This window comes from Strix uralensis, chromosome 5 (genome assembly GCF_047716275.1).
Source record: "Strix uralensis isolate ZFMK-TIS-50842 chromosome 5, bStrUra1, whole genome shotgun sequence".
Lineage (NCBI taxonomy): Eukaryota > Metazoa > Chordata > Aves > Strigiformes > Strigidae > Strix > Strix uralensis.
This window is the reverse complement of record NC_133976.1, coordinates 26,288-47,099: the sequence shown is the minus strand read 5'-3', so window position 1 is coordinate 47,099 and position 20,812 is coordinate 26,288. Positions and strand designations below refer to the sequence as shown.

Below are 20,812 nucleotides of genomic sequence, written 5' to 3'. Positions count from 1 at the left end.
CCAGATACGTGCTGGCCCTGAGCAAGGCCGTGAACTCTGCCTTGGGGTCCCTGAGAAGCTGAGCCAGGCCCTGCACAGGAGAAGGGGCAGTGTCTTAGACTGCAAAATCTGGCCTCCGCAAAGGGGCTGTCACACCACCCTCCTTCCACACATCCTTTGGCACCAAGTCCAATATCTGCTGGGTTTCCCCAGGCTGCCATGAAAGCTCTGTAGCATTTTGGACATTAGCACAGCAGCCAGCAGTTTAAGCAGGACACCCATTATTCTCAGTGCTTCGGTCAAACAGCAAGTTATCGGCACTGAGCTGTGAGCTGTCATTGCTTAAATCCTCACCAGCAATGCTTGCTTTGCTTTATAGCCATAACAATAAAAATGCAGTTGTTGTGAGTGGTGTGGCTGTGGACGATGATGGCTGAGGCCTGGCTGGCGACATGGGGCAGCCAGCTTTGTCCAGCTGCCACTGCCTCAGCTTAACCTCTTCTTGCAGGGGCTCTGCAACTGGGTCCAGGCTCAAATGATCGCACGGGTGTTGGGGCAATCCCACTGCTGGCCAAATCTGCAGGCAGGTACACGGGGGCCAGCAGTGTCCAATGCCATGGCAGAAGCCAAGAGCAGCCAGTCACCAGTGCAAGGGACAGATGCTGGCACAGGCTGTGCACGCCTGGAGCCACTAGAGCTGTGCCACACAGGGGCATGTTGGCTGGAAGGGGCCAAAACACACTCATCCATAGCTCAGTTACCAGGAGATACCCAGAGAAATCTACTCCGTTCCCAAAGAAACCTCCGTGAGAGTCAAAAAATGAGCCTATGAGGCATACAGCTTGTTGGGAGCACTTTGCCAGTTCTTTGTAGTGCACAATGCACACTGATGTTATTCTTCAGGGAAATAAATGTTTCTGCAACCTGTGTGTTGGGATGGCCTGTTGCTCCTACCTAAACAGGTTGCAAGCCTCTCAGCCAGCTCTACTTGCTATATACCCTTCTTGATTGTAAAAAATTACTGAAACACCCCTAGTTCAGAGTCTCACTAGGACACATGAGAGAGTCTGACACAACGAGGCCCATTCTGGAGAGCCCCCTGCAAAGGAACATCAGGAAATAAAGGGTGAACTGCATGAGGAAAAGATATCGGGAAAGTTATTTCAGAAAAAAACCCACAAAAAAACCCCAAACCAACCAACCAAAAACCTCCAGAAAATTCACATTGGCAGTTTCTAACGTGAGTCACAATGTGTCTTTCCCATGACTGACAGACACAGACTGTGATTTTTCTCAGTATCAAACACTGAGCAGGGATGCTGTACTGCCTCCCAGGTAGTAAGTACAGTCTTGTTCAAGTGCAGGATGGTCCAGAACCAACCCGTGAGCCTCACTGAACTCTGACGGCGTCACAGTGGGACCCTCTGCGCTGCCGTGTGCTCCTGCAGCTTCTCACACACTGTGCTACTCAGTCCGTGATTTATTCCTATTGTGACGGTACTTGCACACCACAAGGGAACAACAACCAGCTCCTACAGTGACATGTTAAGCATCTAGCCTGGAATAGGGAGGGCTTTAGTTTGTGTTGGATTATTACTGAAAACTGCTTTGAACATTAAAAATAAAAAAATTCCTTTGTCTTGCTTCCCACCTGCTCATCCTTTTCCCCACACTTGTGATGAAGGAGGGAGTCAGGGCCCTTTTCACTGTGAAAGGAACCAGCCTACACCAGACACAGGAGACATGCTGTGACACAATAACCGGGATGCAAGTTCAGTCAGGTCAGAACAGAAGCAGTTTATTACTACAGCTATGAGGGAGAGCACAGCGCAGCAGAGAGACACCCCCGAGAGGAACTCTGCCCAAACAGGCTGTTACAGAGTTTATATACCTTTAGTTTATGGAACTCATTCTTCACCAAACTGTGTCAGATAAGCAGGATATTGTAAATAATAATAGCATTCTTCAGATAAGGAGACTCTAGCCAGCACACCCTTTACAAGTAATTCTGTCCTTTGTTAATTAAACTGGTGAGACCATTACCCACAAATATTTCTTAACTAGGAGCCCTGCAAAGGCCTATGAGGCGTTAACTATTGTACTGACAGTGGGGAAGGCCTAACTTCAGCACAGGGACTCAAACCACCCACCAGCAGAGAGAACAGGCAGAGCCAAACCCTGGCTGTGGGAACCGGCCTTTAGCAGTGACTGCCAAGCACACCGGAGCCTTAGGCTAGGGACACCCTGGGACTGCTCTTCCCGCCCCACCTGCACCTGTATGCTTATTTATGCTGTCAGAGCAGTTAAGAGGAAAAATGGAGCTCTCTTAAAATTATTCTGTTGCCTGTATCAAGCAGCACTTATTCTGATTCATTTGCTAGACTGAAAGGATTTCTCTAGCAGAACATTCCTCTGATGGCTGCCTGCATGAGGACTAAGACAGTTATTAACATACTCTTTGTTAAGTGAAGCCTTTTAGTATTTTTCTCTTGCTCCAATACAGAATAATTTTTCTCAAAGAATAATCTATTTTTACACTTCTTTTTTCAAGGTTTACCCCAGAAACGACACATCTCCCAAGAGCATTCTTGGCACACAGAGGAAAACCAAGTGAGTAATCTCCTACTTTAACCAAGCCAGTAATCTACTTTAGCAAGATCATCCTGCATTTTCACTGAGCCAGCACACACTTCTCTTGTTTAATGGAACAGCTCGCTACAGCCAAGCTTGTGTCTGTGTGTTGTTCACTGTGATGGTCAAACGTTCCCTGGCCCCAGCCCTGAAACGTGCCCAGACAGACCAGGTTCATGTTTCTCCACCCTGTGCTGCAAACACGGTTCATCCTGCAAGTGGAAACCCTTCTTGGGAACAAGGGTGAGTTTGGCCTTCACGGTGCTCTTTTCCTTGACCCCTGGGTATGATGAGATCCAGGGCCACAGCAACTTAAAAAGGTCCCATAGCTCATGTCCCTTTTGCCTTGACTGGACTAGAGTTGGTGCTTCTTTTCTGTGAATTGCCCTGTTGGGAACAGGAATGGACACACTTCTCCTGCAAGCTGGCTGGCTGACATGTGGGACAGCCTGGGTGGAAAAGACGTACCACACTCACGTGCTCTTAAACCATCCCACCTTTCCCAACTGGAAATGGATGGGAACCAAAGTCCTCTTGGGCGCAGGCCAAAACATTCCCTTAGACACTGCCAGTTTACTCCTTGGTATTTCTTGCATGTAGACACACCAGGCCAAGACAAATTAAGCTAGTAACATGTAAAAGGCTGAAGCAGAGAGGCAAAAGTTTGGAAGGAATCAGCTTAGACAATGCTGGTTTCACTGCAGAAGCTTCACATAATTTGCTGGAAAGAGGCCTACTTTGCCCCGGCACTGCCCCCGCCACCAGCCTTCGTCTACCATCTCGATGTGTGTGATTGTGTCATCAGGATCAAAAGATATTTCATCGTCTCCATCTGCAAAAATCGTTCAGAAGAGATAGTCACAATGCAAAGATAACCCCAGAGCGAGCTGGTTTTACATCCCTCTGCCCACTGCCCCCCCAGGAGGAGAATACAGAACAAGCATTCTGATAACCCTCAGAGTTCATCTCATCCAACCCCCATCAAACAGCACACATAAAGCAGAGGAGCAAGACTTCACAGATGAAAGATGAAGCTTCTGCGTTCCCAAGTCAGGTCTCATTCTGCTTTCCAAGAGGAAGAAATTTAAACCACCAAGTCGAAATCTTTTCACCCTGTCGCACCACCCCAGCCAGCTCCCAGTGCCTCACCCCACAGCCTGGATGGCAGACCCACCTCCTTGGTAATCATAGAGAGCCACTGCACAGGTCCCGGGGCTCTCCATCTCATAAACATTATCCGTTTCCCCTGCAGAAGACAGGACAGGCGAATGAGAAAGAGGCTGAAAGCAGTCATACAGATCAATATGTATGAGATCGGTCATACAGATCTGGCCAGTGCCACCCCCCACCCAGCTGTCAGCCTTGGGGTGAACCCCACCCAAGCCCTGCTGACAGGGAGAGGTGCACCATGGCTCAAAGCAAGGTACGGCTTCCCTGCCCTTCTGCAAGGAGAGAGGTGGGGTCCTGATGCTTCATGTTCCTCTCCCAAGAAAAAGGCTGGCCATAACTCCAGTCTCTGCACTTACCATCTCCAGTACCAGCGACACTGCGACAGAAACATCAACAGCAGCCCATGCAGTTTGCTTATGTGCCTGGAGGAAGACTACCTTGCACCCCCACACCCAGGAGACATCACCAGATCAGGGTTCATCAGCACCAGCCATTTGAGCAACGGGCTGCATTAGGAGGGCCCCAGGCCTCAGTGAAGCACTGGCAGTCGCTTGCCAGGAAACAGTGCACCAAGAGCATCACTCCAGGCCCAGCTTCTCCAGAGCCCACAGCAGCCCGCTGGTCTTCCTGCCTGAGTCCTGCTCCAGCAGAGACACCGTCTGCCTGGCCCAGCATCTCACGCCTTGGAGCTGGGCAAGGCAAGTGGGAGACAAACAAGTCTCCATCATCATGAGCTGCCCCCCTGACCACAGCAAACTTCAGGATACAAATTCCCCCTGGAGTCTGTCCCACACATACAGTGAGGTGCGTGGACACATACAAGCTCCCCAAGACATGGGCTCTTCCATCAGTACTCACCCAGGTGGTGCTGGCTCTGGCTGAGCTCCTCAGGAAGGATCTCCTCATAGTCCTCGCCTCCATCTCCTCCATAGTCATAGATGGCATCTGGCTTGCCCAAGGGTGCTGGCAGCTCCTCATAGTCAGCAGCTCCACTGGTGCTGTCACAGTAGTCAGAGGGCTCTGGCAGCTCCTCATAGTCTCCACTGACATCTGAAGTTTCCGTGTAGACAGGCTGATCCTGGCTGGGAGTCTTGCACAGCTCTTCACCCAGATCTGCTGGCCTTGGTGGCAAAGTGGGTGGTGTTTCCTCATCCTCCCTTTTTGCCTCCTGCCACAAAGTGACAAAGTGACAGGGAAGTCACCTGCAAAGCATCCACTGCAGGCAGCTCTTCCACGACTGCACAGCACCCAACACAAGGGAGCCCGCTCCCCTGGGAGTACCTTTAGTGCTACCATGACACAAATGGAGCATCATCCTCTGCACAACAGCTCAGCCATTAGGTCTGTGCTGAACTGGCACCTGGGATTGCTGTGAAGAACCTCACGGTTCGTGTATTTGAACCTCTCTCACATACTGCGCTACAGCTCACTGTACTGCCACTGCACTGACCCACTCCAAGAGCCTGTCTCATGGTGTGAAGAGCTGTGCAGCCATATCCCATCACCTCCCAACATTTCCCCCCTTACTCCTTCCAAAGCCTCTCCCCTGCTATGGCTGCACCCCACTTCTTCCTGCAAGGCTGCCCGTAAAGCGCAGCCCGCTCTTGGGTGCAAGCAATCCCCTCTCCCCTCCTGCCCTCCCCAGCCCGCCCTGGCACCTGATCTCCGGACACAGGCCTGTCCTGGTCAGCACTCGCAGGCACCCTCGCTGGCACGGTGGCAGGAGCTGCCTCTGTGGGGTCCTTTTCTCTCTGTGGGATTTCCTGTTGGAGAAAAGTCATCAGACCCCGTCAATCCCTCTGAGTGAGGCCCAGAGCAACGTCTGTTCCTACTCCCAACAGAACAACTCGGAAAATTTCCCTTCAGCTGAAATCTGTTCCAGCTCCCATAAACCTGCCCTAGGGACTGGACACTTGCAGGCCTGTAACGACTATGGGGTCTGCAGAAAGTACCTCAAGGAGGGAACGTCTCAGGGAGTGCTTTACTGGTGAAACCTTATCTGCACGTTGAATGCAGAAACAACACAGTGCAGAAAGGCTTGTAAACGGTGGGGTTTGGGTGCAATCTCCAGTTTGGAAAACCCTGAACGCAGATTGCTGGGATACTGGGGAGGTACGATTGTACCGTGTTCGCCAGGTACGAGAGGCAAGAAGGAGCCTGGGCCAAAGCACAGGAGCCATGGCTGCGTGCAGGCAGGTCATGATCTGTGTGCTGAAAGGGGAAATCCAGTGACTGCTCTGAAGTCCAGTGGCAGTCCCTGGCAGCTGCAGGGAAGCAGTTTAGGCAAGAGGTTACTGTAAAGGGTCCAGGAAGAAAGACATGGAGCTGCATAGCCCGGAGGAAAAGTATTCTTTGCAAGCCTTGGAGGACGTGGCAAGATGGCCATGGCTCACCTTCCGCCGAGCCGCCTGGTACTCCCGAGCCTGCCGCCTCGCCCGGTCCTCCTCTGCTTGCCTTCTGCTCTCCTCCTCTGCTGACTTAGCCATGTTTTCAAATCGTGACCGCAGGCTGCTGGTGCCACTGGAAGCTCCTGTGGAGAAGACAGCTGACCAAGCCTGCCCGAGGCTCCCTTCCACCACGCTAAGCACCCCAGAGAAGCCCAGACCTCTGCCTCTCCCAGAGAAACCTGCAGTTCAGCCACCTTCTCCTGCCCCTCAACACAGGCTACACCCACATCCCACCACAGCACACGCCTACCAGCATGCTGCCACGGAGGGCCCGTGAAGCCCACAGCTTCCCACCGAGCCCAGGGCTGGCGCTCAGTTGTCTCACCTGCCTCCAGTGGTCTTGTTTTCTCATACGCGGAGGTGGGACCTGCCATCTCGTTAAAGCCAGCAGCACTCTGCAAGAGGAAGTGAAGGAAGTGTCCAGCGGGTTAGGCCAGTGCCCAGAGCCCCTGCTGGGTTCAGCTCCTGGTGATCGCAAGCTTTGTTCCAGACGTGTCCGTCACCTGCACAACTGCCACAGCCCTGTGGCGGCTGCTGGCTGCAGCCCTGATCTCCCGATGCCTCCCTGCACTGGGGCAGTGCCAGCTGCCCTCCAACCGAGGCCAAGGGCTGTTCCCGTGAGAGGGGTGACACGCCAGGGCCAAGCAGAGCAGGCTGCACGGTGGCGCGACAAGTGCTGCATGGGACAGCAAGGCTGGGCACTCTGTGCAGAAGCGCTCACAGAAGCGAAGAGCTGAGTGGATGCTGGGCAGTCTGCCACGTCCCGAGGTCCAGGGACCCGATGCACCTGAGCCCTGCGCTCCCGCGGGAGGAGGCAGGGAAGCACCTCCCTACTGGAGGCATGGCTGCAGCTGCCAAACCATGAAGGATGTGTGTCCCTTCAGCAGGTCTCTGCCTGCAGTATGCGTGTACAGGAGCACAGGCTGGAAAACACCAACGTGAAAACGGGTGTGAACATCTGAGGCATCGCTGGCTTTATGAGGAGGGAAGAGATGGCTAAACTGGTATTAGCATCGATGCGGTGTCTGCAGCAAAACCAAAGTGAGATAGAGGGGGTTTATCTACTTTCATGAGAAAACTATTTCATACAAAAAAGGGAACTACAGGTAGGATCCAGTTTTCAGACTAATACATTTAGGGTTCTACCTGCAGGTCCCACCAAGTAGGCCCAGTTCCTACTACAGTCAGTGGAGCCCAGAGAACAGCTCTGCTCTCCTTAAAGAAGCAGGCAAACAGCACTGCAGGCTCACAGCCAGGTCTACACAGACCACAGCAGAGACTCGAACATGTTTATATGACAGCATTTCAATTTAGGAGTGTTAGTGTGAGAGCTGAATCCTACACTTAAGTGTTCAAAACTTTATCAAAGGGGAGTTAAGATTGCCTGGTGGTATATTATGCTCTACTCTGGAGCAACGAATTGAGCACTACCCCAGTGCCTGAAAACCAGGCAATCAAGAACTTAGGTACTTGCCCAAATATCCTTATTTTTAGCATCTTTGATTATGCTTCAATATTCTCAAAATGCACAAATTCATGTTCCACTTTGAGCTGATCAAGAGCTGCTTATCCCCTCTCTGCATCCTGCTCCTCAACTGACCCACAGCCCTGACTTGTGCACAAGTGCTCATCTGATTTTGCATGCTTTTTTCTCCCACATACACGATGTCTTGCCTTTTGACAACGCACCTCTGTTTGCTGTTGTTAAATCCACAGACCATGCTAACGGGCAGGACACCATTCCCACTCCACTACTGGCCCAGCCTACACATGAACTATGGAAAGGAACATGCTCAGTTGTCACAGGTATGTGTTTATGTCCTTCCTTGGCTCAGGGCCCTGCAGAAAGCCCCCCACCTGCTTCCTCCAGCTCCAGAGTATGGCGATGTTGGTACTGTACCAGGCACAGCACTGTGCCCAACAACAGATAAAGTATGGTTCAGGGAAGGTGCCCTTGCCTTCTCCTCCAAGTGTCCCAAAGCCCCACCACCATCCAGGATTCTCATCTTTTAGGTTATCCCCATCTATGCAAGACCCCCTTTCCTGAACAAGTCTGCAGGGTGCCAAAGCACAGTGTTAATTCAAGTGTCCAAGACAGCCTGCATTTTGACTGTTAGATGAGCCTTTGCCTGGTTTCAGCCGACAGAAAACTCGAACCAGCAAACGGGATGACCTCTTCTTACACAAGGTTGATCCCTGCCAACCCCATCCTTGATGGGTTTTGTGAAGTTTGCAGGCAGATGACTGGGCCCTGGCCTGTCATTTCGCTAACTGAACAGATCATAAGAAACTCCCGGACAGGACAGAAAAACCTGCAGAAGGTAACAAGTAACAGGGAAGCTGATGAGTTACAGACAGCACCATGAGGGATGGGCAGATCTCACCAGCAGTTAAGGGGAGTGATATGGGGCCAGTCACACGTACACAAACCCACACCAGCTGGTGAGCAGCCAGACACCAGAGCAGCCATAGATCTGCGTCAGATACCAGAGAGGCCAGGGACGTCTGCAAGTTGGCTACTTGAGGGACCAGTCAGGGCTGGGGACAGGACACCAGACAGGCCTTCAGTCTGATGCAGCACCTCTCCTGTAAGAGACAGTTCCTGCACGGTGCAATAGCCTGTGGCCTCTCAGACCGCTCACAAGGCTGCACTTACAAAACATCGTCTCTGAGGAGCTGTCACTGTTCATCCTGACTGTGCTGGTGTTACCACAGGGCCTGTAAGAGTGATGGCAAGCAGCCAGACAGAACACCCCCAGTATCTCACACGGTACTAGGTACCCAGGAGGGCACAGTCTGATGCCCTCAGAAAGCTCTTCACTGGCTCTGCTATTAAATCCTGCCCCAAGAGAAAGCAGGTGTATGACTGTTCAGTCTGAGAGCAGAATGATTCAAAAGCAGCTGAGAATGGAAAAAACTTTTTCTTCCTTGCATTATGGTCTCCCCAGGCTGCATTCCTCTGCACCCTCTGGTATTTACACTGGGCCAGTTCCCTCAGCCCTGCACTGAGCAGTGGGACCTCAGCTCCGCCTGGGAAGTCTCTTCTCTTGCAGCAGCACAAAGAGCAGTGATCAGCAGGAAGCTATTGCAGTCTTACCTTATCTACTCTGTCCTTCTGGACCCCGTAACGGCCTCCAAACCCCTTGGCATAGTCTGTATGGAAAAAATGAGGCTATTTTATAATATTTTATATTCTGTGTGTGCCTTTGACTTCAGTATGCTGTGACCAATGAAATGGGTTAGCTTTGCATCTCATCACATATGGAACTAAGTAGAGATAATACATGCAAAAAAATGCTCTGGACAGTAGCTTTTAAAGACTAATTCTCCATTCCTTTCAGCAAAGTGCACAGGTGTTCAGTGCTGTACAGTGGCAAATCTGCTTCCAAGGCACTGTGGTGAGAAGCCAGTCATGCCATTTGAGTGCAGTGTGGCCTCATTCACTGAAATTAAACATACAGTAGTCAAGCCACTCCTGGAACCTGCTTTCCCATGTGCTCACCTCTTGAATGAGCTTATGTTCAGGAATGTATCTCACAGAGAAAGCATGGTTTAGCCTGGGAAGCCTGATTCAGGGACTTGCATTCAATGTCCCCCACTGATCTAGGCATGCACCTACGCTGGCAGAGTTTACCCTCGTGCTTTGGGGGTTCACAATGTCCCAGCTGCTCCACAACGTGCTGTACACATTCAGTTTTCAGTAGCTGGATCTCTGTCAAGTATGAACCACCTCTGACAGCATTGCCCTACCTGTTTGGGATGCATGGGGTTGTACTTCCTCCTGATGGTCCCAGCCAAGGGCACTCTTGTCCTGACGATCCCTCTGGACCCCAAACTTCCCACCAAAGCCCACAGTATAGTCTTCAGCCACAGGGATCCAGATCATGGCATGGAAGAGGACAGACAAGGGAGAGAAAGAGATAAGTGGCAGCACTGTGAGTTCAGGCTGTTCTCACAGGGGCAGTGGTTCTTCCTGCCTAGGACTTAGAGAAAGACACGGAGCAAGGCCAGATTTCGCCAGTGGTGGCTGCAGCTACAGCCCTCCCTCCTCCCCAGGACAAGTCCCATGCTATTAACAGCTGCCTGGGCTTCCCCTGCACCCTTCCTTTGGTGACATACTGCCCAGGAGATCCCTGTGCCCACAGAAATCTGCTGCTCCTCTTCATTTGGCCTGCACTCTTCCCAGCAGTCATGCACCGTGCAATGGTGCTCCTCACCCGACCTATTCCCTCGCTGCACACAGTGGGCACCCAACAGCTCCCCACAGCTGTTCCACCATTCATGCAACAGGTTGCTAAAATCAAGCACGGTGCCCCACAGCCCCAGTGGACATAGTCCTGACACTGCCTGCTGCACTGGGCTCCCCCAGCTCACCTTTCTGAGAGTCGTGCTTCTCTGCCTGGCTCTTGTAGTCGAATCCCACTGCCGCTTTGTCCACCTTGTCCCTCTCCACACCATAACGGCCACCAAAGCCCTTGGAGTAATCTGAGATGGTACATGGAGTGAAATGCTGCCCCGAGTGTGGGGCTGGTGAGGTGAGGGGGTAAAGATGGGCAACAGCACTGGGGAAGAGCACCAGGAAGGAGGAAGAGAAGCAGGGATGATGGAAAACACTAGAAAAAACAAGGGATTGGGAGGGGACAGAGTGGATGTTAGGGAGCACCATGAAGGACATTGAGGACGAGGGCCCACGGGAATGGGTGCACAGGGCAAGCGTGGGTCATGGCAGCAAGAGAGCCTGAGGGCTGGGGGCAGAAGAAAACACTGCAGGCCGAGAGGGCAAGTGACATGCCAAGGGCAGCTGGGGAGGGAGTGGGAGCTCAGCAAGGCACGACTCGGGCACTCACAGCCTGGGCATCCACCCACTCATATCTCAAGGATTCCAACCTCTGGTCTGCCAGTCTCCAAAAAGCTCTGTGAATAACTACATTGAGCCCTTGAAAGTACAGAAGAAATGGCAAACTTTTGTTCAATGGCTTACATTTGGTATAACGGAATCTTAGCTCCTACAAGGAAACCACTGACTCGATGCTGCAGCGAAGGCTGAAACACACATTTCTGGAGACATGCTCCAGCTCTGCCCCCAGCCTGCCTCTGGCACGCTCGACCAGTATGTGAGAGAGGCACAGCATGCCTTCCTTACGACTCCCCTCTTCCCATCTTCTAAGCCAGTCATCTATTAACTACTTCAACGGCGTTCAGTTATTCTCTAAGGACTACCTTGTTATTATTGGCTGATGTCCTAAGAAATTTCAGCCTCTATCCTAGCTGCTGGCTGTATAGAGACACTTTTCTTTAAGAGACCTGGTCTGCCAGCTCTGTTTCCAAATCCTACCCTTCAGAAGGAGTAAATCACAGTTACCTGTTCCCTGACCCTGTTCTTACAGGTCTGCATTTCACAGGAATGAATTGGGGCTTCTCCAGCAAATTCAGCCTTATCAGCCCATGAAGACTGAGATCTAGAGAAATACGCATGAAAACATTTGTATTCAAGAACGGCTCTCCGTTTCACAGAAGCTCAGGCACTTAAGGATGAATTTGTAAGTCCTAGAAATTTCTTACCTCGATTAAACTATTATTTACCCATTAGGCCATTATGAAATGGATCTTTTAGGATGCTGTTTTCAGCAAATATTTTATGACTGTTACCTTGACGCTGGAGTTCCCAGTATGGACCCATTTTTATGAAAAACAATCCAAACACCTTAATTTATTTCTAACATTTTCATTTCGTCCTGAGCGATTTCTGTGGTTCTACACAGCCTGATGAATTTCTATGTCTACAATCTAGTATATAGTCTCTTATACAGGAATATGTTTATGTAGCACAAATGCATGTGATTCATTAAGATCAGCCAAGAATGCCTCAAAACATCTTCCTTTTTTTACAGTTTCCTCTGAAATTAACATGATTCAGTTCTTCTTTTCTGGCAATGCAGTATTCCTCACATTTATGTGAAACAGTAACAGAGCTTGCCCGCTCATCTTCTCTTGGTTGCAAAATATTTAAAATAGCTTTAACTTCAGTTCTTGCAATGTTTGCATGTTAAAGTTTGGTTGAATCATCTCCAGAATCCTGCAGAAGTTTGGGTGCTGTATAGGCTTTTGTTTCTATATCCACTGTTGTGCCTTTTCTTATACGCCACTTTTTCAGGAATCACTTCTTGCGTCCTACAGTGCTTGGGTTCCCACTGGAGCAGTTGCTCAGAAGGGCTTTTAGAGGAAAGGGACCGTCAGCCTTCCATCGGGGGTGCATGTGGGGGTGTCTTCTCTGCTCAGCCATGACGTGGTTTCCATCAAAGCAAAACACGGAGACAAGAGGAATGTACAACAGAGGGGTGGTGACAGGACAGCAGGGAATGGGGCCACAAGGGTGACTGACTGGGAACGGGAATCTGAGACCAGTGACAGGAGGGCGATAAGAAAGGAGGCTGTGCCACAGCAGACAGCACAGGGTACTGGGAGCAGAAGAGAAGCTGGGCAGTGCCAAGGGGCCACACGTGCCCGTGAACTTGCCTTTCTGGGACGAGTGTTTCTCCACCTCACCCTTGTACTCAAAGCCCAGCGCCGACTGGAACAAGAAGGGGAGGAATGTCAGCCATCCTGAGGGCCAAGCCAGGTCTCACCCACCCTTCTCTGGGGGCTGGGCTGGGACACTGCTCCTGGTCTTGTGCAGGCACCTGGCCACTCCTGGGCTGGCACAGGCCTCCACAGCCTCTCACACCACCCCCGCTGTCCACGTGGCAGCGTGCCCAGGAATGGGCCCTCGCAAGAGCCCACACACTCCAGGGAGGAGGGCCACAACCCTGACCCCCACACCCTGTCAGCAAGTAAGGCGGCTGGGCAGCATCTGACACCAGGATGTGCATGGAGGGACAGCATCCTGCTGTCCCCACCCAGTCCTGCCACAGCCAGGCACTGTGCGTGGCACAGCTTGGGGGTCTGGAAATGCAAAACACCACAGCCCCCAAGACAGCAGCCTGGACAGGACAGCGCAAGCATGTTAACATGCACCCGAGAGTTAACCTTCACAAGTGCCCTGCAATTTGTCCTGCACCCAGGAGGTGACCTGCGTGCTTCTGTGGAGACTGTGTGCATCATGTGCCTAGACTTGCGCCCACCAGCACTTTGAAAACTGCAGCCACAATCCTAAATGTAGCACAGATTTAGGGGCAGCACTGAGCACAGGCTGCAAGTACGTATTTCAGCTGCCCTGTCCAACACACCTTGTCAGCTCGGTCCCGCTGTACGCCGTACTTCCCACCAAAGCCCTGGGCTGCGTCCGTCTGCGAGGAGTGCTTCCCAACATCAGCAACGTACTCGTGGCCCACCGCGCACTGAGAAGAGAGACAGCATGACATGAGTGCCCACAGGCAGACTGGCAGCGTGGACAGAGATACAGGCACCAGGCGGTTGCTCTGCCCTAGTGCTGAGATTCTTACAGCCACGAGGCGATGGGTCCAAACTGACGGTGCTGGCAACACCTTCTGCACACTGTTTGCCAGTACCACCTCTGCTCTGAGACCTGTGATGCAGCTTCAAGAGCAGCCATCCCACACAACCAGCCCCGCTGCCAGCTCATCATGCAAACTGCGGGATGCTGAATACCTGCTGCTCCCAGATGCCAGTGGAGTGGCAGATAATCACACGGGGAAACCGAGGAGAGAAGTGCGGATAGGCACGCACAACTGAAAACCTGCAGGCAGCAGGTCTGGCAACTGCTCCCTGTTCTCTGTGTCTGAGAGTGAGGGTCAGCACAGCTGGCTGGGATCACCCTGCACGCCTAGCACAGGCCAGGCCGGGGTCCCACTGCTCACTGGCGGAGGTGGTGTGGCCAGGAATTGCACACACTCCTCAGGAGAAGGGCCAGAGGCTGAACGCTTGCAACATCCTGGTAAGACTGGATGAAGGCCGAGGAGCTGCTCAACAAAAACATCCTCACTCTGCTCCAGCAGAAGGGTCTGAGCATGGCTGCTCCATTTTGGCCCTCTGGAAATGTTTGGTTTCTCACCCTGGCATCCTGGTATCATGCACACCCACACTGAGCCCATATGCTGAATACTACTGCAATCTTACCATCTCGTTTCTGAAAAAAAAGAAGTATTAAATGCTGAAAGGTGCAGGAAGCATGATGATGATTACTGGAAAATGTAAAACAGATTTGGTGTAAGAACAGAGAATATGAACTAGGGCTTCATCCTGGGGAGATACGACAGAGGTCTGTAATGGAAAATGTGAGGAGGGAATTATTCTTCATTAGTTCTTGAAGCACAAGTAGGGAGGCACATAATTTAATTGTTAAGCAGCTGGTTTGAAACAAGCCACAGAAAGTCCTTCTTCACAGCTAAGGGGAGTGTTGCAATGAAGCTGTAGAGACAAATTACAGAAATGGGTTCAAACCGATCCTGGAGACAGACTACGGGCAAGCTAGACATGTCACGCCAGCTCTCCATTCTCTCCCTTCAGGGTCAGGCCAGAAAACAGGGATGCTCTCTCCTTTATGAGAAAAAGACTTTTTCACTGGGGCCCGAGGAAGCCCTCTACAACCATTACCTTATCCATCCGGTCCCGCTCTGTTCCAAATTTGCCCCCATAGCCATAGGAGGCCTTAGGGCCGGTCTCCAGCTCCTTCTTCTTGATGACCTCATGTTCCTCTGACACCTTGCTCCTCAGCTGATGGATGCTGGTGAGACGGAGAGAGTCAGGGCGAGTCTCCGTGGGATGGTGCAGACCCGCGCAGACCGCTGAGTCTCCCAGGGCCCTGCCCCGGCCAGCCACTGCCGGGGCAGGGGACGAGGCCACGCCGGGGCTGGCGCAGGACCCAGAGCCGCCGGCTCAGGGGACGCATCCAGCCCCCATGCCGGGGTACACCCAGAGCTCAGCAGGGCCCCGCTCTCTCTGCGCGCTGCGGAGGGGTGTCCCGGGGAGCTGCTGGAGAGGGCCGGCTCTGGGGAGGGGGGAGCGGGAGGTCTCTGCCGCTCTCCGGAGGTACCGGACAGCTGCACCCCCCGCAGCATCACAGGCGGCCGCTCAATTCCGCCTCAGGTGCGACAGCCGGGATGCAGAGCCCGGGCGGGCAGACGGCGGCCGCGGGGGGTCCCGCCTCCCCTCCCCTCCGCTGCTTCCCGGTGCCCAAGCGAGGACCCCAGAAGAGGGACCCCAGAGGAAGGGCCCCAGGGAGGACACCGAGGGCAGCCCGGGGCGGCGACCCGCCCCCCCCACCCCCGCGGCCGCTCCGCCCCCGCCGCCACAAGCCCTTATTTGGCCGGTTTCGGCCGGCGCTGCCGCTGCCCCGCCCGGCTCCGCCCGCAGCCCCCACACCCCCCCACTCACTCGATGTGCTCGGCCCGCCCGGAGCCCGCGATGGTTTTGGCCCCCCAGCGCTGCTCCTTCTCCGAGATGTCGTTCTGCAGAGCGAACCGCAGCCGTCAGCGGCCGGCGGGGCCCGCCCGCCCCCGGAACGGGGCTCCGGCCCCCCCGAACGGGGCTCCGGCCCCCAGCGCCGCCCCCCCGAGGAGCAGCTCCGGGGCCGGGCGGGCGGAGGGAGCGGGCGGCCCCGGGAGGGGAGGGGAGGGAGCCCCGGGGGTCCCGGGCGCCTCCTCCCTGCCAGGACGGCGGCGGGTCCGCGGCGCGGGCGGCTCCATCCTGTTCCTCGGGAGGAGCCCGCGCACAGGAGTGCTGGGGGCACAGCTGGGGAAAGCACCGGCACAACGCTGAGGCGAACGTTTTCCTCGCGGCCCGCTGTTCTGCCTCAGCTTTGTTACGGCAGCACCTGCCGTGTCTTCCTTTTGGGAGGTCTGAACACGTACTTGATAAACTGAAGCATCAATAAACTCTTTCCTAATACAAGGTAAAGCTAAAACATGTATATTCAACATAGAATTTAAAAAAAGTACAAAGTCTTAATCTGTTCAGGCTTATTTTAAATGCTTCCACAAATAGATGAAACTAAGTAAAAACAAAAATATTTTTGACAGCATAGACTTTTTAAAAAATATTAATACTTTGGAATTTTGAGGAGGGGACTTGCTTTTCTGTCCCAAACTAGAATTTCTTACTGGAACTATCTAGGCAAGACTGAACCTCGAAAACATAGGACTCCTGTGTAACTGTGTAAACTGTCCATCAAGAAACTATCTTGGAAGGGAAACCAAAAATCTCAACAGAGCTCCGAGAGACCTGTGGCTGTGAAGCACAGCGGGTACTCCTTGGCACCAGGAGCAGGACTTCTGCTGTGCTGTGTGCTCCTAAGAGGTTTAGAAAAAGGGTAAGAAAGAGGTGTCAGTGTCTTGAGATAGTAAAGGGCTGTTTGGGTTCACCAAATACAGGAGACAAAGCAGCGCAGAAAAATCTTGTGATGCCAAATCAGCGGGTGATAAAATTGTAAATGAAGGTTAGTGTTAATAAGTACAAAAGGAAAGCATATGGAAAAAAAAATCCTAATTATATCCATACAAGTATGGTTCCAAAATATTTACTATTCAGGAAGGAGTATGAATTATGGAATTACATGCGATTATGCAGAAGAGTAGCAAATACACAGAATTGGCCAAAAAGCCAAAGTGTGAGTAACTCATTAGGAAAGGAATAGAGAATCAAATCAAAAATTAAAATCATGACATTGTATGAATGCATGGGGTTCCCACAGGCTGAGCTAGTGATTCTCTCACCATCTCACCTGGAGAACTGGATGAGATAGAAAAGAAGGGTGTTTAGAGGTATGGACCTGCATCTGCACAAGGTGACTGTAAATAGAGTAGGATTCTTCCATCTGGAAAAAGACAAATGAGGGCAATGCTGGAATCCTGTACAATTACAAACAGTGTGGGAAAGAGACAATGTAAGTCTTTGCTATTTCTTGTAACAGAAGTTGTGGGGAGGACTCAGAGAAGTCACCAGGAAGCAGGTTTAAAAAAACCTAAATATTCTATACTCCTTACGTGATATTACTTGTAGTCAGATGTGGGGTACACCGATGTAGGAAGTTCTGGAGATAAGCACAGATATGGGTCAGAAATGGCTTAGATGGGACCTGTGAAATGACCTGACCGTACCTGTGCAGGGTCAGTGGGACTTGGCTGATCCTGCACAGCCAGTGGTGCTGCGCCCCCAGCCCTGGCCCCGCTGACCAGCCCGTGTCCAGGGCCAGTGAAGCTTTCACACCACCACCACAACCAGTGGTACAATTACCACACCAGGCACTCACCACGAAATCAGGGTCAGTGTCCCAGTCGTCTCCCTGAGCCTCAACCTTCACTGACACGTCGTGTCCCACCACTGCTTTCCACATCTGCGCAAGGAGGACGCAGTGTCACCCAGAGCCCAGCGCGGGCGCTGCTGGCTCACCGGCGTGTCAGACCACAGCGGTCGTGGTGTAACTCAGGCGGGAGGCGACCCTTGCGGGCCACCTGCCCTGGTGATCTCTCTGTCCCCCGTACAGCACAGGGCACCCAGAATAGCTACTCTTGGGCCCCAGCACCTCTTTCAGCAAAACACACCGGGATTTTAAGTGTAAACCACAGTCTTCAGGCACTCTGACTCCACAGTTAAAATGCACACCTTATTTTAATGTAACTTAGTGCCAGCATCCAACTACCAGATTCTGCTTTTCCAACACACATTCATTTTCTGTGCTGTGGGAGACTGTTCCCTGCTTTACCCTCCCTTCTGTTAAGCACAGTCACGGCACACCACCGGAGGCCGTGGCTTGTTCTGCCACCATGATACAAAAATTAATTACCTGAGGTTAGACTCCTCAAGTCTCTTGCCCGTCTTACAAACTTTTAATCATTGCCTAGTGTGCTAAAGAAGGTTCAGAGAAAAGCTGTATGCTGGTCTGACAGTGCTGGTACAGTATGCTGTGTGGTGTTTGTGTCTGTCGTTTTGTAAAAACAGGAAATGGGGCTAAAATCAGTAAGTGTGCAGGGCTGAAAAGGCTGAAGCTGTGGTGGTACAGCTTGTACAGGCTGTCTAAAAAGGCCTGGAGGAAGTGATAGGCCCAGGAAGAGGAAGTTAAATAAAAGTAATGTGAAATCTAAAACTCCCGCATTTCATTTTCAAGGTGACTGTGAAAAAAGATGATGAAAAAGCCCCTTCCAAACAACACAGTTTCTACAAAATGAGAAACAGAAGAAAGATTACATGGCTTGCCTGCCCCTACACAACAGAGCAATCATTCTCAGCAGAGCTCTCACATCCCACCACCTATTACTGCCTGTGGTGTTGAGGAGCCCCAAATTGTTCTTACTGCCACCCAAAGCAGCTTTTCACGAGGGCAGACAAAAAGACTGAGCAGAATGTGCTGCAAAGCGGGGGCTGCTGAGCCCTGTTTCACATCGCTGCAAACATCACATAAACCTGCGAACAAACCAACAGGAGGGAGGAGAACGGCTTTGTGATGGATCCTCATTTAACAGCACGCTTTTATTATATGCTTCTCAACAGCACTAACTCCTCAATCCCATAACCATACAGTAGCCAACAAACGAGCCCCAAGGGCACAGGACTGTTGCTTTCTGTGCAAGCAAAATGTTTCTGCTGAACAAGTAATGGTACAACACAAAAAGCTGTTAAGTGAATAACCTTCCAGTTCAGCACAGGGCACTGTTCAGTTCCCTTTCAAGCTGTCCTTACCAATTGTCCAGAGAATCAGCACTGTCAGACCAGGGAGCAAAGACAACAGAAATGAAGAAAGCACAGCAGGGATGAGTCTTTCTTTTGTTAAACAAAAGCCAGAGAGCTAAGGGAGAGGACATTGGGCCAAGGCAGATTTACAGGGAAGATCTGGCTTTAAGGCCTTCCCCAGGCTGCCTCAGGGGAAGGAAAAACCCCAACTTGTCATACTCCAGAACACAGCAGGTCTGTGACATACTCCACTGTGCTTGTATGCACTGACAGCAATCTTAATGACAAACTGAATACAGCTAATTGCAAATAGAAACAGGGGAAGCAGGAACGCTCATGTGGACAACACAGCACAGTTTAACAATACCTTTCATCTCCTTTTCCCCTCCCTCATTTATTAGCATCTCTCGCTCCAAATATTTTTAAAGTTTGTGGCTTATGTTTGTTAACGATAAAATAGCAGCAATAACGAGCTAGCATAAGGCTGTTCAATAGGGCAGCTGATTTGAGCAGCTAGCTCAAATGCAGGTGGTTCAGGATTTTGCTGTAAATGGTTCTTAACCACCTACTCTCCAAAGCCACCCACCATGCATCTTGGGAACCACGACAAACCACAGGCTGTAATCACACCACAAGGCTCCAGACACCCTCTACAGTGAGGAATATCAGCCAGAGCAGCATCTGAACCCTTTAGTTTGTCCCATTTTTCCCCTTGAAAGTATCCACTAGAGCACAAATACAGGGCTACCACACTTAGCACAGTTGTGCTGTTGGATTTATAAATGTGGTTCTTTAGAGCCTCAAACACAAGAGCAACAACAATGACCGAACAGACCAAGCAAATGCCAAGCACTACCAACTCACACATGCCAGGTCAGAAAGGAGTTCTCTTTGCCCACTAAAACCCTAGATTTTTTTGTTGTTGTTTCTCAGTTTCCACTCTCAAACCCCACTCAGCTTTCTTACCTTAAAAGGCTCACCAGCTCCTGCTGGTAAACTCGCTTTTTGCTTGGGCACCTGTTGCTAGCGACAGCTTTTGGACTGCTGCGTGCTCTGAGTTCCTGTTTTAACTTCAGCTATCCTCACTTCCTGCGTCCCAGCCCCCAACTCTGCTCAAGTCATGAGCACCAAAACCTGCCCTGGTGCGCTGCAGCTCCCTTGCACGCTGCCTGTGCTCTGGGATGCTGACGAGGCAGGTACCCAGGATACAAATCGCTGACTCCACAAGTAGCACTTGACGGGGCACAATTACATTTCTTAGTGTGCAAAACCAGGTTGTGATCTCCATTTTCATCTCTTCCAAAAAATCATTCTGCCGTAAAAGTGCAAAAAAGTTAAAAGGCTGAAGCCCCTGGGCTTGACAATTACAATGAGAGCCAAAGAAAGCAAGATACTGTTTACAGAACTTATGAGTTTTGACTCATTACTTTACAGCACAATTAAAAAAATATATAAACACACAGACATATATACACATATATGTATATATATATACACATAAATACATGAAAGCTCTTCCAGGACAAAAAAATAAAAGTAAATAGCTTGAACTATGAAGATGGAAAACACGTAAAGAATCCTAAGCACTTACAGATCAAACTCTTTGGTACATTACTTACTGGTGCAAAGTGCACAATTTTGGAATGAGTAGCATCGATCACACTAGTCTGACACTAGATAAACATCTCAAACCAAAATAACTTCCTTTCTGAATAGGCCAAGTGAAGCAAGAAAAGTTCCTAGAGTAGTCATTACTATCTGACACAATGGCAAGATATCCAGGGCTTAGAAGAGAATAGTGTAGAATAGTTCAGTTACAAGGGACCTACAGTGATCATCTAGTCCCACTGCCTGAGCACTTGAGAGCTGACCAAAAGTTAAAGCATGTTATTAAGGGCATTGTTCACATGCCTCAAGCACTGACAAGCTTGGGGCATCGACCACTCTCCAGGAATCCTGTT

The 20,812-nt window shown here is 51.2% G+C and overlaps 1 protein-coding gene across 4 annotated transcripts; it reads right to left on the bottom strand.

The window, feature by feature from the left end:
* Positions 1-1,756: 1,756 nt before the first annotated feature.
* LOC141943864 (hematopoietic lineage cell-specific protein-like) lies at positions 1,757-19,921 on the bottom strand. Of its 4 annotated transcripts, none has more exons than XM_074869530.1 (15): positions 19,818-19,921; positions 17,434-17,517; positions 15,561-15,634; positions 14,781-14,910; positions 13,454-13,564; positions 12,744-12,798; positions 10,602-10,712; positions 9,978-10,088; positions 9,325-9,380; positions 6,553-6,622; positions 6,174-6,310; positions 5,439-5,543; positions 4,639-4,948; positions 3,785-3,856; positions 1,757-3,442 (listed from the first exon to the last, which is right to left on the bottom strand). In XM_074869530.1, exons 2-15 carry the CDS (start codon positions 17,515-17,517, stop codon positions 3,306-3,308), a joined length of 1,563 nt encoding a protein of 520 aa, XP_074725631.1. In that variant the 5' UTR covers positions 19,818-19,921; the 3' UTR covers positions 1,757-3,305. The 4 variants fall into 4 exon arrangements, with proteins under 4 accessions (XP_074725631.1, XP_074725632.1, XP_074725634.1 ...); XM_074869531.1 differs by lacking the exon at positions 19,818-19,921 and adding an exon at positions 17,968-19,760; XM_074869533.1 differs by lacking the exon at positions 19,818-19,921 and having other exon boundaries at positions 15,561-15,917; positions 17,434-17,507.
* Positions 19,922-20,812: the final 891 nt, after the last annotated feature.